This window comes from Mytilus galloprovincialis, chromosome 8 (assembly GCF_965363235.1).
Source record: "Mytilus galloprovincialis chromosome 8, xbMytGall1.hap1.1, whole genome shotgun sequence".
Lineage (NCBI taxonomy): Eukaryota > Metazoa > Mollusca > Bivalvia > Mytilida > Mytilidae > Mytilus > Mytilus galloprovincialis.
The window spans coordinates 25,912,137-25,928,313 of NC_134845.1; the positions used below are offsets into that span (position 1 = coordinate 25,912,137).

General features: G+C 31.1%; 1 protein-coding gene and 1 long non-coding RNA gene across 3 annotated transcripts in view; one reads left to right on the top strand and one right to left on the bottom strand.

Annotated features, from left to right (window-relative positions):
• The first annotated feature begins 934 nt into the window (after positions 1–934).
• On the top strand, positions 935–8,223 carry LOC143043203 (uncharacterized). Its single transcript, XR_012968252.1, has 5 exons — positions 935–997; positions 3,661–3,769; positions 4,927–4,982; positions 5,401–5,577; positions 7,103–8,223. It is a non-coding gene; the product is annotated as an uncharacterized LOC143043203 (long non-coding RNA).
• Positions 8,224–11,305: 3,082 nt separating this feature from the next.
• The window catches only part of LOC143085417 (uncharacterized), a 54,685-nt gene continuing 49,813 nt past the window's right edge, over positions 11,306–16,177 (bottom strand). For both annotated transcript variants that reach the window (XM_076261748.1, XM_076261747.1), the window contains one exon: positions 11,306–14,669. In XM_076261748.1, coding sequence (XP_076117863.1) covers positions 14,326–14,669 — 344 coding nt within the window. In that variant the 3' untranslated portion in view covers positions 11,306–14,325. The remainder of the gene's footprint in view (positions 14,670–16,177) is intronic.

The following is a 16,177-nucleotide window of genomic DNA, read 5'->3' on the forward strand; positions in this document are numbered from 1 at the left end:
GCTAGAGGTACAGGGGAGGGTTGAGATCTCACAAACATGTTTAACTCCGCCTCATTTGTGTGTCTGTCCTAAGTCAGGAGCCTCTGGCATATATTTTTTAATTTAAATTCATATAAATGATTTCAAGGTTAGTGTGACGTTCATTTTTATTTAACTAGTATACATTTTTATTTGTGGGCCAGCCGAGGATCACCTCAGTTTGAGGGATTTTCTCGCTGCGTTGAGGACTCATTCGTGGCCTCTGGCTATTGTCCATTTGACATATTCCCTGTTTGCATTCTCAATTTGTTTTTACATTTATCATACAAATAAGACTTAGTCCAAATGAAAATTTTGTATTTTTATTTAAAGTTCTTGACACTATGTTCTTTAAGAGACGTTGCAATATGGGATTAAACGTTTTCGATTCAAGCAAAAGAGCACTTAAATGATATTTTTTATATTCAAAATAGATGCCAAAATTTTTTTTTCGCTATTGGAATTTCCTGAAATATGTCTTTTTAAGTATGGAAAATTGTAAAGAACACTATTATTAATTTCTTTTGTGCATGCTATGTAGAAAAACAAGTTTTATTGTTATGAAAAAAAACACAGGACTGTGTATTCGGGATGAAGAAGCAAGGGGAATTCCTTACCTCGCTCGCCAACCCTATGGTCAAATCCATTAGTTACAGTTTATTTATTCAAGTTAATCATGTTTCAGAAATAGAAACTATGAAGGATAACTATAGAACTGGGGTATAACTTCTTATCGAGTTGTTCTATAACAGATGATATCCGCTCACTTATCGTTTTCATGTTTCGTGACTATAATGGACGTATATATCACGTCGAACTTGAAATAACAGATACAAAATTCGTGTATGTTTTCTACACATCATTAAATATCCATGTATTACCCTTCAAATAATAGGTTGATTATTTTTCCATTTCAGATCTGGGCAGATAATATGGTTTTGTTGTGATAATCATGAGTTGATTAGGGGTACCTGTGTTGGTGTGTATTTTTTTTTTTATCTTGATATTTATTTTTTTTAAAACACCGAACAGTATATTTTTACATTTAATTATGATGTAAAATAAGTAAGAAAAAAAAACGTAAACTCAAACAAATACTGACCACCTAGGGAAATTCATAAAGGAAAGTCCCCAATAAAATGGCAAAATGAAAGATGTCTAGATCGTGAACACAATGATATAGCCTTTCAAACTTATAAATGCTGGTATTAATTACTCATTACTAGTATTGTAAATTTTATTCATATTCACAAACCGAACGGGAACAGCATTTGAAATAGTTATTTGTCATTTATTAGCAATGCAAAACTACTCTGCAGTCAGAAATTCAATGTTATCTTACTGGTTATCATCCGTCAGGCCAATGTCACACTGAGTCAAAATGTCACAAACGTATTTATAAATATCAATATTCGGAAACATTTCAAAGATGTCAATATTTTCAACCTATGAAATGCCTATATGCGTTCTATATAGTTTCTCTATCAATGTTGAGTCATTAAGTTTTGCAGTCTTTTAGTCTGTTTGAAATTTTAGCGCCATGTGTCCGAAGTATGCATAGTTAAAGCACTGATTTCAAGGATTTCGTCTTTTTCTGGTCATTTTGAAGTTTGGCAAAAAGCAGATAAATGTTTCAAGCTATTACAAGTAGCTACATCCACAACATTCGTCTTAATTTGATTATTCGACCCAACTTAGCTATTTTCTTCATATTAATAAGAGTTTGAATGCTAAAGTTGGTAAAGATGTTAGCTTTTAAATCAGTTTATGATATCTAATGGGTAATGCCCTCACTGTAACATTCATAAAACATCTTCTTATTTTTATCGTTTTTGTTAATAGTTTCCACCAAAAATCTGTATTTAATTATTACAAAGAGTGTATATACCTGTTATTTTAAAAATAAACATACATCAAATTCGTATACACTGACTGATAATGTTCATCATTCCAACAAGGTATAGTCCAGATGGGTATGTTATTACGGGTTAACACGACGGGTGCCACATGTGGAGCAGGATCTGCTTACCCTTCTGCAGCACCTTAGATCACCTCTAGTTTATAGTGGGGTTCATGTTGTTTATCTTCAGTTTTCTATGTTTACTTTTGTTTGTCTGCTTGTCCTTTTCATTTTTAGCCATGACGTTGTCAGTTTATTTCGATTTATGAGTTTGACTGTCCCTCTGGTATCATTCGTCCCTCTTTTATGACTAAACACCTTGGCATCCTAAAGAGTTAATAGCCAAGGAAGAGATCCTGCCGTTTGCAAACATGTTTAAACCGCAACATTCTATATGTGGCTGTCCCAAATCTGAAGCATGTAATTCAGTAATTGTTGTTTGTTTCTGTATGTCAAATTAAAGTTGTTGCATATAGTTTGATCCTAATTTAGGCTATTAGGTTTCCTGTTAAAATTTCATTTAGGGTCCCCGTATAGCTCACAATGTGTTATAATTTTTTTATCATTGTTGAAGGCCGATGGTGACTTTAGTCAATATTGGCACTTTGGTCTCTCACAGAGTGCTGTCACATTGGCGTTCATACCGCTCCTGCCTTCTGATTTTATATTCCGCTTTTTTTTATTTTTCTTGGAGTTTAATATTTTTGTTTTTGTTTTTTTTTCATGCTCTTTCCACGACGACATGATAAAGTCTAGCAACAGATACTATCTCCTTGATTTAAATACTGTTTTGATATGCATATATCTCTTCATTAATCACGAAAGACCATATTTAGAAATTCCCAGATCAGTTTTCTATAGTCAAACTGCACCTTCCGCAATCACACTATTTGTAATAAAACATTATTTATTGTCAATTCATTTGTAATTTGAAACGTATAATATTTTCAAGACACTTGCTGTGTTTGGTGGGTTAATATCATCTCAACTCAATCAAAAAATATATGCCTTATTGTCTCTAACGTTATTGATTAGTATACTGTTAATAATAACAGATAGATTTGCATGGCCGTTGCTAAATGAACAACATGACACAACCAACCTGACAACAGAACAAGGTTCAATCCATGAATTCGTTTTTGAAAATGCCCTGTACCAAGTTAGGAAAATGGCAGTTTTCATCTTATAGTTCTTTTCTGTGTATGTCACATTGTCGTTTCGTTTTTTGCTGCACTTAAGTATTTCTGTTGTTTCGATTATGTGTTATAGTTGATGTGTTTTCCTCGGTTTTAGTTTGGTAACCAGATTTGTTTTCTCTCAATCGATTTATAACTTTTAAAAATAGGTATACTACTGTTGCCTTTATTTATTCCATTTGTAGTCCATTTTTTTTAATAGCTAGATTTGTATCTCCCTAATTGATTAATGAGATTTGAAAACAAGGACTCTAATTCTAATTCTCATTATGGTGGGGTTCACCTGGTTGAACGTGCACAACAAAACACGTCTCGCCTAGTATTACCCTATGTCGAAAAATTGAAAGACATCAAAAGTGTATTGCTGGAACAAAAATAGATTAATGATTATGAATCCAACAAGATCAACAAATAGAAACGGTTTAAATTAAGCAGTGCTTCTGATTTATTAATGGTTTTAATAATATTACTATAATCAAAATGTTTTGCAATTAATATATTGTAATGCCATTGAAATAAGTAACACTTATTTAAAAAAAAATATAGAATGTTTGAATGGATTTGAAGCCATTGATGGTTCTTCCTGCAAGCCTTGTGAAATCGGTAGATACGGACGAAAATGTGGTTACAAATGCAGATGCTTAGACAATCAACGGTAAATAATAATAATTGCTTCTTGAAAACCATTAAAATAATATACGAAACTTCACAAATAAGGTGTTTGGTAAATACTTTTATTAAAAAAAGAAAACTTCAACTTATCTTCAAACCAATCGTGCTTGCTCAGCTTTTAAGAAAATCAGAAAAAAAACAGAAAGTCAAAGCTTTTAAAAGTATGATGCACTGACATGTCTCTTTCTATAACAACATATTTGTCTCAACTTTTGAAATGATCTTTCATGAATTCGAAACAAAAAAAGTTGAAATCATGCGATTCAAATATACGGACGTCATGAAGAAACAAGGATTACTGTGCTCTCTACACATACAAAATGCGACACGTTGCATTTTTCCATGCGTCCGAAATACTTTTCTGAATTTACTTGATTAGGAACGCTCAAAGTCGAATATTCGAAATCCTATGATGTTCAAGAAACGACAAATTTGAAGAGCTACAGGACAAAAACAAGTACCTAAAATATAGGTAAATTTATCTATGCCTGAGGGAGTTAAACCGTAGCCTCAACATTTATTGTCAAAAGTTTGCTTTCAATTATGTCTAAACTACTGAGCTAATGACAAACTCGGGACTAATAATCCACAATCAGAGGTATTGGCCTTGTACTAAAACTACAATTTCATTTTTTTTCCGTCCGAAGCGCTTTTCTGGATTTTCCTTCATTAGGAACGTTCAAATCGGATGTATAAAATCTATAGATTTTAAGAGCTATATGACAAAACAAAAATATCCGACTGATCAAAATTAGTAACGGTCATAAACAAAGATTGGTCGACGACGAACGACGGACATCAAGTGATATGAAAAGCTCACTTGGCCAATTCAGGCAGAATATACAAAACGAGTCGAACTCACCAGTCAACCAGATTTCATTTTCTCGAGCAGATAGAGGAACTTTAAATTAGGTTGTGAACTTTGTTCTTATAATAGCCCCAGTTTTCTTCTTTTTTAGGAAACAGAGTAGTTCAGACAGTCGACAATAGACTATTTTAACTAAGGAAAATAGTTTTCTCATCGGAAATCATCCCAAATACTTACTTTTTTAAATAATTGAATTTCATATGAACTAATTAAATAACGAAATTAGGAATTCAAGTTTTAAAAATGAAATTTTAAACCGCTTTTGTTTTTAGATGTGATCATAAAACAGGTTGCATACAAGGTTTAATTAACATTTCAACAGAACCAGGTAATATATTTATATATTAATTAACGAACGATAAGCAATGATAAAGCATACGCTTTAATGGCAAATAATTTGCGAAGGTACAAATAACTGCTGACAATTATAAACATTTTTGACGTCAATATCAATGGGTTTTTTTTCTCAAATAATTTCAGTGTGAATTTTGCTTGCTTTTTTTCAGTTTAAGAATCATTGAGTCAAAATTCAAAATGTGTTTTATGGATATGGATGAATGTAATTCAACCACATTTAATATTGAGTTATTTGATTATAGACGTAAGAACTCCATTTGCTGTTACAACATATTACAGGTTTTTTTTAGGTTTTTCTGTTTACGTATTTATCAATTGTCAGTATCGTTGCACTAATCCTTATATATTCCTGTATAAATATACTAGTATATTGTTCCTTTTTTGTGCAGTATCATTACCTTCTACCGTATCGACAATAACAGCAGCCTTTACATCAGAATCTTTATGGTTTACAGCTGAAATCCACACGGAAAATGGAGTAGAGGATGACAACATACATTCAACAATCTATACAAGTAGTGGTTTTGAAAAAAAAGGAACAACGACGTCTATGTTTACTAAAAAGGGTAAGCAAACGTTAAGGGATACGCTGTATGAGGAATTGTGAAGTTGCGATGAAAGTCATTGTTGAAATTGGACTGTTTTCTGCGTTTTGGTCGAGTCTTTGTTTCTTTGACACATTACATGTTTCCGTTCTCTACTCTACAATATAATGCAGTAACATGTTTTTTTTTATTATTGTATTTATCTTCGCAAGTAGAAACTTAATACAAATTTAAAAAATATATATAATGATTGGCTTATTCATTTGATAGCACTCATTGCGTAAAATGAATGTACTTCCTTCCGTAGGAAATGACCTATACTCGTTTCAGACTTTTTTATTGATGTGAATTTGCACTTCTGATGATCTATGCATATCAAAATAATACGGCGTGGTATGATTGCAAATAAAATACCTTTCTATATGAGACCAACTGACATGGAAATCTAGAACATAGGTCACCGTACGACCTTCAACAATGATTGAAATCCATACAGTCAGCTATAGAACACCCAGAAATAACAAAGTTAAACATTCTATACGGGAAAACTAATGGCATGATTGTTAACAAAGTAATGAACGAAAAATTTGATATACAGCAACAAACGAAAACGACTGAATAACAAGCTCACCAAAGACACATTCAGATTTTTTGCTAGCTGAAATAAAGTTTTATTAATTTTTAGTCAACCCTAATCCTTCTCTCTGTGCACTGGACCTTGTGCATTTCGAATTTCGATCTAATTATAATCGGAAATTTATCCACGGTTCGGTTTACCCAGGTTCAACACTTTTATATTCTATTACATTGAATACCGAACTCTCGTTATTGAAAATTATTATTACGCAGTTAGGAAGTTCCTCTTAACTTTGAAAAGTATGATATTTTGTCCATTATTCTATTTTTGGTTTTAGTATTTGTACCTTAGTTCAAGGTCTATATGTCTATCAAATTTCAAATAAATTTCAGCAGACAAAATTAATCGATAACGAGCTTATAACTGGGTGTAAGTGTAAATCAGATTTAGAATAGTTGGAATTGGACTAATTCATCGTTTGGTAGTCAAACAAGGTTAATATAAAAAAAGAAGATGTGTTTTTTTTTGCCGATGAGACTATCCACAAGAGATCAATATTACACAAGTAATAACAATTATAGGTCACCGTCATGCATTCAGTAATGAGCAAAATCCATACCGCATTGTCAGCTTTAAAAGGCTCCAAAATGAAAAATGTGAAACAATTCTAACGAGAAAACTAACGGCCTCAACTCTAATCAGCCGATTTATTAAAATTCTGCTTACAAAACGAGGTTTTAAACTGTAAAATGAACTTTTTGGTTAGATCTAGCTTATCAGGTGTAGAACAATTGAAAAAGTCAAGAAAAAAGAACGATCTCACTACATATTAGTCTTAGTGAAAGCGTAATCACATGCCAAACGTCCAATAGGATGAGAACATTTTTTATTAGAAGTCAATAAGATAAACATATATCATTATGATTGTCATTTTAAGAATTAACTAGATTGGAATGTTTTATATTACAGGTTTACTCGAAAGGGAAATTGTAATTTATTCATTATGTGCAGCTGTACTTGTACTCTTTATATTACTATGTACAGCATGCCAGCAACGATACCGAAAAGTTTATGGCAATTTAAAAAAATACCAGACTAGCAAAAGAAGAAGGAGAAATATACAAGAAAACCCATTACCGGAAATACCACTAGAGGACATTGAAGGGGTGTATGACGTAATTGATGAACTGAATATGATAAATGAATTTGAAAACGTTATGGATAGCAACTTTAGCTCAGAGAGCGACCCGAATGAAGGTTATGTTCAGCCAGATAACAACGGTTATCTAACTCCATATCAACCTGCTGATGAAGATTCAAATACAAATAACATCAATGACATTAAATCAGTATCTTTACAGACACCAACCGCAAATGGGTTTGCTACAAGTGATCACGTATCCATTACATCAAGCTCAGACGTGCAAGGTAGAAAATGTAGCAATATAAACATGAACCAATCACTTGATCACCATGTAGATACTCAAGACTATCTATCTACACATTCATCGGGGTCAGAAACAATATCAAGGGAATCTGGATATTTGAATCCATATCAGCCCATGATTCCAGTTAGGGATTTACATGAATACAACTATGTCATTGGGTTTTCTGACGGATCTGGCTCCTCGTTGTCAGAAACATCTACTAAAGAAATTGGAGCTTATATTCCAAATCCTTATCAGGATTTAACATCTGAAATCGATACCCATGACTACATATAGCCATATGTTTCTATTGTGATACTGTTTTAACTGATTTATTTGTGACGTGCAAAGATTCCTTGCAGCAGATTACGATTCACCGAACAATAAACACCCTTTTTATGAACAGGTTTGCTTTAACCGAAAACTAGCATCTTCACATCTGACAAGAATTAAATTTTGAAAAAAAAAAAAAGACAACGTTCAATAGATGTGGAGGGAAATCCTTAAAATGTTTGAAATATTATCTTAAAAGAAAAAAAAGTTTTTACTATAAGCTCAAAAGAAATGCCTTTTGAAAAACAAAGTTTCCGAATAGAAATTTAAAATGAATCATGCCTTAACTAGGAAAGTATTTCAGCGTACAACAAAAGAATGACATTTTGAAAACCATACGAATTAATTACATTCCATTACTGTCATAATCTGAACATTTTACATTTTGAGGTAGTAATAAATGGCGTTAAAAGTGTATAAACTTAAACGCAACATGAATGGAGGATTTTATGTAAATACGGAAGAAACAAAACATGTTACAGAAAACTAATACTGAGCAACAAATACTCCCCTAAACATTTTATTTTGCACCATTATTTTCAATCCTCAAATTTATCATATTACCGAAACATCAAAGATAAAATATATCAATGGCGCAGTCAATCAACTACCTGTCGTATAAGTCGTCTTGACAGAGAACACATACCGAGAGTTAAAAAACAGAAAGACGATTAATTCTGCTAAACGTTTTTTTTTCGAAAACCAGCTGAATTATCACATCACTTATTTTAAAATACCGGACATAAACTTTGGTGCTATAAACGATATTGTTCACGCACCCTAGATGTATTAAACATTTCAAATTGGTGGTAAGTCAATATCGCTTATAAATAATGATTGATAAAAGGGAGATGGAAATATTGATACGAAACATTCAACATACTCTACATTGTTTTCATGGCATTTACGTTCCGTATCGGTAAACAAGTTTTGATATAGAGAATCGTTGGTAGTAAGAAATTTTCTACTTACTTAATTGGAAAAATTACAACTGCATCATTAACTAACATATCAAAGTTATAATTTATTTTTAAAAGAGAGACGAAAGATACCAGAGGGACATTCAAACTCATATGTCGAAAATAAACATACAACGCCATGGCAAAAAAAGCAAATGACAAAAAAAAAAAATAGTACACAAATAATTTGTTTGCGTAACACGAACCCCACAAAAACTGTGGTGATCTCAGGTGCTCCGGAAGTATAAGCAGATCCTTCTCCACATGGTGCACCGATGAAGTACGATATTGCTCGTTTTCAAGACGTGCTTCCCATATATTTACTTCTCAATGCAAAATGTAAAACCGTCTTATTGCATGACAGTATTTGAACCACCACCAGACGTAGTTCTGTGTATTTTTCGGAGGCCGATGAAGTTGATATAAAGTGGATGTATTCAGTTCAAATTGACTTCAAAACTCGCTCGAAGCATCTTTAACCACTCCAAATAGTTTTAAGTTCGGTTTCATGTTGATCTATGACAGTTCTTTGAGTTAAGATAAGGTTTCTGCATGTTTAACCCGCCATATTCTTTTGTGTTCCTATGAAAAATCAGAAGCCTGTAAGCCGATGTTTGTCTCTGACTAGTTTATCTTACTCGATTTCTGTTTTACGCAATTTGATATAGTCTTTTGAGCTGTTTCACATTTTTCTCATTGGCAATGACTATTGGGCGATCTATAATTGTTCATAAACCGTTTTATAACATGGATTAATACATCCCGCACAATAAAACAGAGACATTCGATATATTTTCAATTGAACGACTTAACGCCCATTTTTTGTAATCTTACCTTTCATTTTTGCTTATGTGCTTTGTCTATATTGCTTCTTTTTACTGTTATATATTAGTTTCTTGTTATAATGAGTAAGAGTATAACACAGTGTTGACTGTGTATCCCAATTTGTTGACATTTTTACATTGTAGATGTTTGGTTTGTTTACACATCGTTGTCAATATAATGGAATTTTATGCGATTGTCATACAGGTGAGAGGTTTAGTTAGCTTATAAACAGGTTATATCCACCATTTTCTACATAAGTAAATGCCTGTACCAAATCACAAATATGACAGTTGTTATTCATTTGTTTGATGTGTTTGGGCGTTTAAGTATGCAATTTGATAAGGAACTTTCAATTTTTAATTCTCCTTGGAGTGCGACATTTTGTGATTTTTTTTTCTACATATGTTTTGCAGGACATTGAATGCATATTAAAAGTCTGAGGCGACTCCAATTATTTTTCCTGTTTTGTTATGTATCCTTTTCTGATCAAAATTTAAAACAAATTTGTTTTATCAAGACAGTAGTGATATCATTATCGAATACAATGACTTAAACAGGAGGATATATAAAATAAAGTACTATTGTTTTTTTTTATCAATTCCAATTCGCCAATTAACAATATCTTATATTGTTTTAATGTTAAAATATTTCAGATAACTTAAAGCAGTGCACCTAGAATTGATAAGGTTTCTTGGTGATTATCCGTTCGAGCTTAATAATGAATAGGCGTGGCAAGGCCAGAGTTAATTTTTATTTGTAAGCTATATTAATGCAAGTTCATTCACTGCAATATTGATGTGCGTAGTAATTAGAGCCACATACATTTGTTTTGGCATAGTTTAGTACAATTAAGAAAATGCCATGCGAAGTTACTTATCAATAATATCAATTTGATGTTCTGTAAACTATTACATTGTTCAATAGTGACAACTTGTACTGTACAATGTTTCGGATTGCTTCAACATATCTAGTATTGTTCCATCTTGAATCAAAATAAAAAAGGAGAGGTTGTATGATTACCAAGGAGATAACTGTTATATAATGTCTTTTTTGTCAAATAGCTTCCGGTATCGTACTTTGGTATTTATACATTTTGACTGTCAACTCCTTGGGTGTCAGCGTTCCTTACGATAAATCTAGAAAAACGCTTTGAATTGATAACACTTTATAATTTTAATTTTTGTCCATGGTGTTTTTCTACTGATGATTTTGATTATTCGTCCGTTATATTCAGACTACTAAAAAGGAAGTATTTGACATTACCGTACTATCGTTGCTTTATTTGCTACGTTTTTTTTTTTTAATGATTTCTCTTTTTTTTGTTTTAATTTATGTAGTCAAAATGTACGAGTCAGAAGTAGTCATATCTGGGAGTGATACCAATTTAATATACAGGTATTTTAAAACATTATGGTTTAATATAAAATATGCTAAATTAACTGTAGATTTTTTTTCCATTTAGTTTTTTAAAGATGTACTTTAATAAGCGAAATTAAAAAATAATCAAGAATTTAAAATTGTTACTATAAGTCATAAGAGCATTAGTTTAGGAACAAACTAAATTTAAAAAAATGGTTAGTCATGAAGCTGCTGTTCGATATATTTAATTTTTAAAATGTAGGGGGAAAAGGGTGACTCGGTCTTTAACTTTTTTTGCACAAGTATTTTTTGGGTCTCAAATCAAAAGAAAAGAAATCAAGAATATACTTAATGTTGGCAGATGCCCCTTTATGAGCTATTAAGTCTAATTTGTAAAGATAAATAAGTGTTATGGTGCACAATATTTTACCTTGTATCGTATTGAAGTAAACGAAGGAGTCCGAACATCTGACACAAATTCTAGAACCTCACCTTAGCCTGACTTTACTACTTTTACTAAAAATTGTGAACTAAGTAAACAAATTCAAATAAAAAAGACCATTGTGGACGTTAAAGTATTTATGTATAAATATAGAACACGTACATGTATATATTTAACAGAAGCACATTACAAATCTAACTGTAATTTCGTTTGAACTATTAATTATATTGACATTATTTGAACATATTGGAGTAAAACATGTATTTGCATGATGGAAAGTATCAGCCAAAAATCTGACCATAGTAGTAAAATGAATAGTATTGCCTTTACTTCTGATGTATATGTGACAATATATGCGAATGTGACCTACCGAACTAAAGACTTTCTACCGGGTGTGTAAAAACATGAGCAACACGACGGGTGCAACATGTGGAGCAGGATCTGCTTACCCTTCAAGAACACATGAAAAAAATATTGTCTTTTAAATCAATTTTCTTTATTAATTAGCTAATTAGTTTGAACAATTTTGTTGATAGCTTTTAAACTAACATATAAAGTTGATAATTGATAACAAATGCTCCCTGTGTTCGACTTTGGCCAAATTAATTGATTATTACTCAAATGTGAAAAACTGAATATCTTATGATCATTAGGGTCTATATTTTAAAAAAGTCAATTCGATTTGAGTCACGGTTTCATCTTATTATTGCTTCCTTTGTAATTGTGTGACTATCAATGAAATAAGATGTAGATAACAGCCTCTATCAAAAACAGTCCCAGTATATGATTATTCATTTATTCAAATTTCATTATCAGTAGCCTTCAGTTAAAAGACTTTCAAACAACACTTTGTAGTGATAAGCTGTTTAAAATTTTAAACTTTCAAATCAGTAAACTAAAAATCTCACTTTAACCTTTTTGCGGGAGAAGCTAGCTCTTATATATATTTCCATAATTAAAAACACAATAGTATAATATTAAAAACTGTAAAATATAAACAAACAAATAAAAGAATTATTTACATGAGAATCTGATTAGTGTATTAAAAAACAAAACCATGTGCTAGGATATCAATTATTTCATATACTTGTCTTTCAGTAACCGGTCAAATAAAATAAAAATACAATTACATAAAAACACAATGTTTACATGTATAGATGATAAAAGAAAAGTTGATATGTAAAATTCCTCACTATTTAACAAACAAACGTATAAAAATAATTATCAAAACCTGATAAACAATTCAAAATGAGTCTCCTCACACATTGTAACACTGCAATGTGAATCCATATGCGTAAGATAATACAAGAATACTTGAATAAAATCCTTTTACATTTAAGTGGTAAGAATCATAAGTATGTTCATAGTAAAATCAAAGTTTGTGTGAATCGAACCAACTAATCTTAAATGGTAAAAAAACAAAAAAAACAAAAACTTTGAAACTACTAACAAAAGCTACATTATCATTTTACATTGAAATTTTACAGAAATGTTGCCCATTCATGTCTTAATCTTTAAAAGTCCAGTCAAATTAAGTTTGAACTTCAAACTAATTGCAACAGACAATATATTAGTTCTAAGCTATAGCATTCAGCCCCATATATACCAAGAAAAAAGTCCCATAAAATCTAACTTCAGGAAAACACAAAATCAGCATTTTTAATTTTCTATGGACATTAACATTGGAAAGGGAGATAACTCTGCAAAAATAAATCTTTTTTGGTAGTTTTTGGTTGATTTTCTTAAAATTCATGTAAAATATGATATTTTAGTTTTCCATAGAAATTGTTGGACTTTTTTCTGTGTATATTTGGGGTATAATGCTAGATTTTAAAACCTAAAAATCTTCTGTTGCAACTTCTTCAAGGTGGGGGTCAAATTTATGCCAGATTGGCTGCACTATAGCAGTTACATAGAAGCATTCGAGTTTTCAACAATTTACGTAAAATAGGTTAAAATTGATTAATTAAATCTAGTATACATATATATATATATTGATTAATATACATCTTTTTAATTATTGCATTATTTTTATACAGAAAACACAAAGCGGTTTATTTCCAAATAAACAAGTTTTAAACACAACTACAACTGCTTTATAGTTTTCGTCTTTTAATAACTACTTGTATTTTGAAAATTCGCTTCAAAATCAGTTTCAAAAAGCATTACACTTTTAAATAAAAATGCAGAAATGAGAAAAAAAACAGAGTTTATATGTTTAGTAGTTAGTTCAGTGAAGTAAAATATGTTCAGTAAATATAAGAATTCACAAGTTCTTCTACGAGTAATGCTGGTGTTTGAAAGCCCTAAAAAATCTCTATGTAATGGACCTCGTCAAGAGTTAACTCCCCTACCTTACATTTTTGAAGTTTTCGGTTTTTATTGTCATGTGACATGTACATATTATGTAAAACAAAGTGTGGCTGTTTTAAATATATAATTTGGCAGCTTGGAATTTAAAGATGATGAGAGGTTTCAGTACACATTTTCAAATGGAAAATAATTTGTTTAATCTAGCTTTTAATGTTAAAACAACATTCCGTTTTTTGCGTCATGTTTACCTATCTCAAAGTGAGACGGACACAAAGTCCACAATGATTGCTCGACTATATATATATATCAAAAACAACTTTTAACATTAGCTAACTAGAATTTCGAGCCTTCATTTTGAGAACAAGCAATCAATTGAATTTAATTGTTTTCACAGAAATGCTTAGACCGTTGTTACGTTTAATAATCGAATAACGTATGTGTTTTGAATAAAATAAAATCGAACATATTAACTTTTGACGAGATGCATTCATAATGTATTCCGGAAAAAAAAATCATATAAATCTTTAGATAATCTCAATTTGTGTTTGATGTGGCGATTGAACTATACAATGGGGGTAAACGATTTGCACGTCCCTTTTCAGGAAGTTCTAAATCAAATAAATTGGTTTCTGTCTGTGGCATAATCGTATGCAGTGGTGGTGTAGGTGGTGGAGCAGGAAATGCCATTTTCTTCTGACCATTTTTAAATTTGGTATTCCTTGAGTCTGGCTGTATAGGTTTTCCGTCATCAACTAAGAATGGTCGAGGATATGTAGCTGCTTTATTTTTCTTCATGACCATTACCACTATGAGAACAGCTACAATTATCACTAACAGGCCTGTAACCACGCAAGCTATGATGATGTAACGACTGTTATCTGAAAATAAACATACACTATGCATGATGAGCCTTATTTCGAGATTTCAAAAGTTTGATTGTTTATTTGTCAGTGTCATTATATAAAACAAAAAGGTATCAGATGATAAAACAAATCATGGAGGGAAAACATGGCAGTCGAAAAAGGAATAAAATTCAAAAAGCAATAACATGAGTAACCATATTGTAATAAAGAATCACTCGTTAATTTAACTTCAAATTGGATGGAACTTTTATCCAGTGGACCCACCTAAGGGATACAAGACAATAACAGTAGAGTTAATGACGTTGCTAACGTAAATTGTTATTTTTTTACTGATTTTTTCTTCCAAACTGATATAACTTGTCAAGTTCATGGACCCCTCTGTTTTATCATGACATTTGGTATGATTACATATAAAGATTATGTGTACCAATTTTCATGAAAAAGTCAATAGTGTCTTCACAAACATATGATAGATATGAGTTATTTGTAAAAATAAAATGTACAACTTTATACAGTATTTAAATAAACAGAAATTACAAATAAGTTAAGAAAAACAGCTTGTGTTTATATTTTAAAACAAAAACGTTATGGATATCTGTCAAAAAGAAGAATACGTTCTCAAATCTGAATATTGAGAAAATATCTGAAATTTCAACCTCAGTTTTACTCAGACAGTACAAATGTAGCACATGATCTTGCTGATGGTATATTTTTTATTACATTTTTGATTAAGTAAGGTAGAACAATAGCCTATATGCAAATTTTCATCAAATTTTATTATGGATCAAAACTGTATCGAATGTCCTAAAACTATGTTTTTTTTTAACCTCTCCTGACATCTCTATCATTCATAAAGGGGGTTTCACAAGAAAACTTGTCATATCACATCAACACATAAATAATTACATATAATGATAAAATTGATGTTAAAAATAAAAAAAAAAAGTAGAGTGGAAAGTACTACGAGTTTCATGATATTTTACACATTTTAAAAACTTACATTTATGTGCACCAAACTACGAGCGCAAGATACCATAAGAAGAATAAAAATTAATATCAGACTGGCAATATTATGGCAAAATCAAACTAAGATAACGACGAAGAGACTAGCAACAGTTTACAAAACACTGTGTAAACAACTCAAGACTGGGCAACACGAACTTCACCATAATCCGCTGTGATAACTGGTGCTCAAAAGGGTAAAGAAATAAAGGCAACTGTAGTATACCGCTGTTCGTAATTCATAAATCGAATGAGAAAAAAAATCCGGGTTACAAACTGAAACATATATGTAAAACGTCAAGACTTGAAATGAAGTATAAAAATCCAAATCTATTGACATAAGCGAGAAACAGTGAAATGACAAAAATCCAAACCCCTGACTTTGTACCTGCACTTTCAGTTACATTATCGCAAGTTTGCAATTGATAAGCCTGTGTTCAACAATTTTAAGAAAATTCAATTAAAATTTGCGGTAAATGATTACATTAAAAACATATTGCAATTCTAAATTTGTTGAGGAA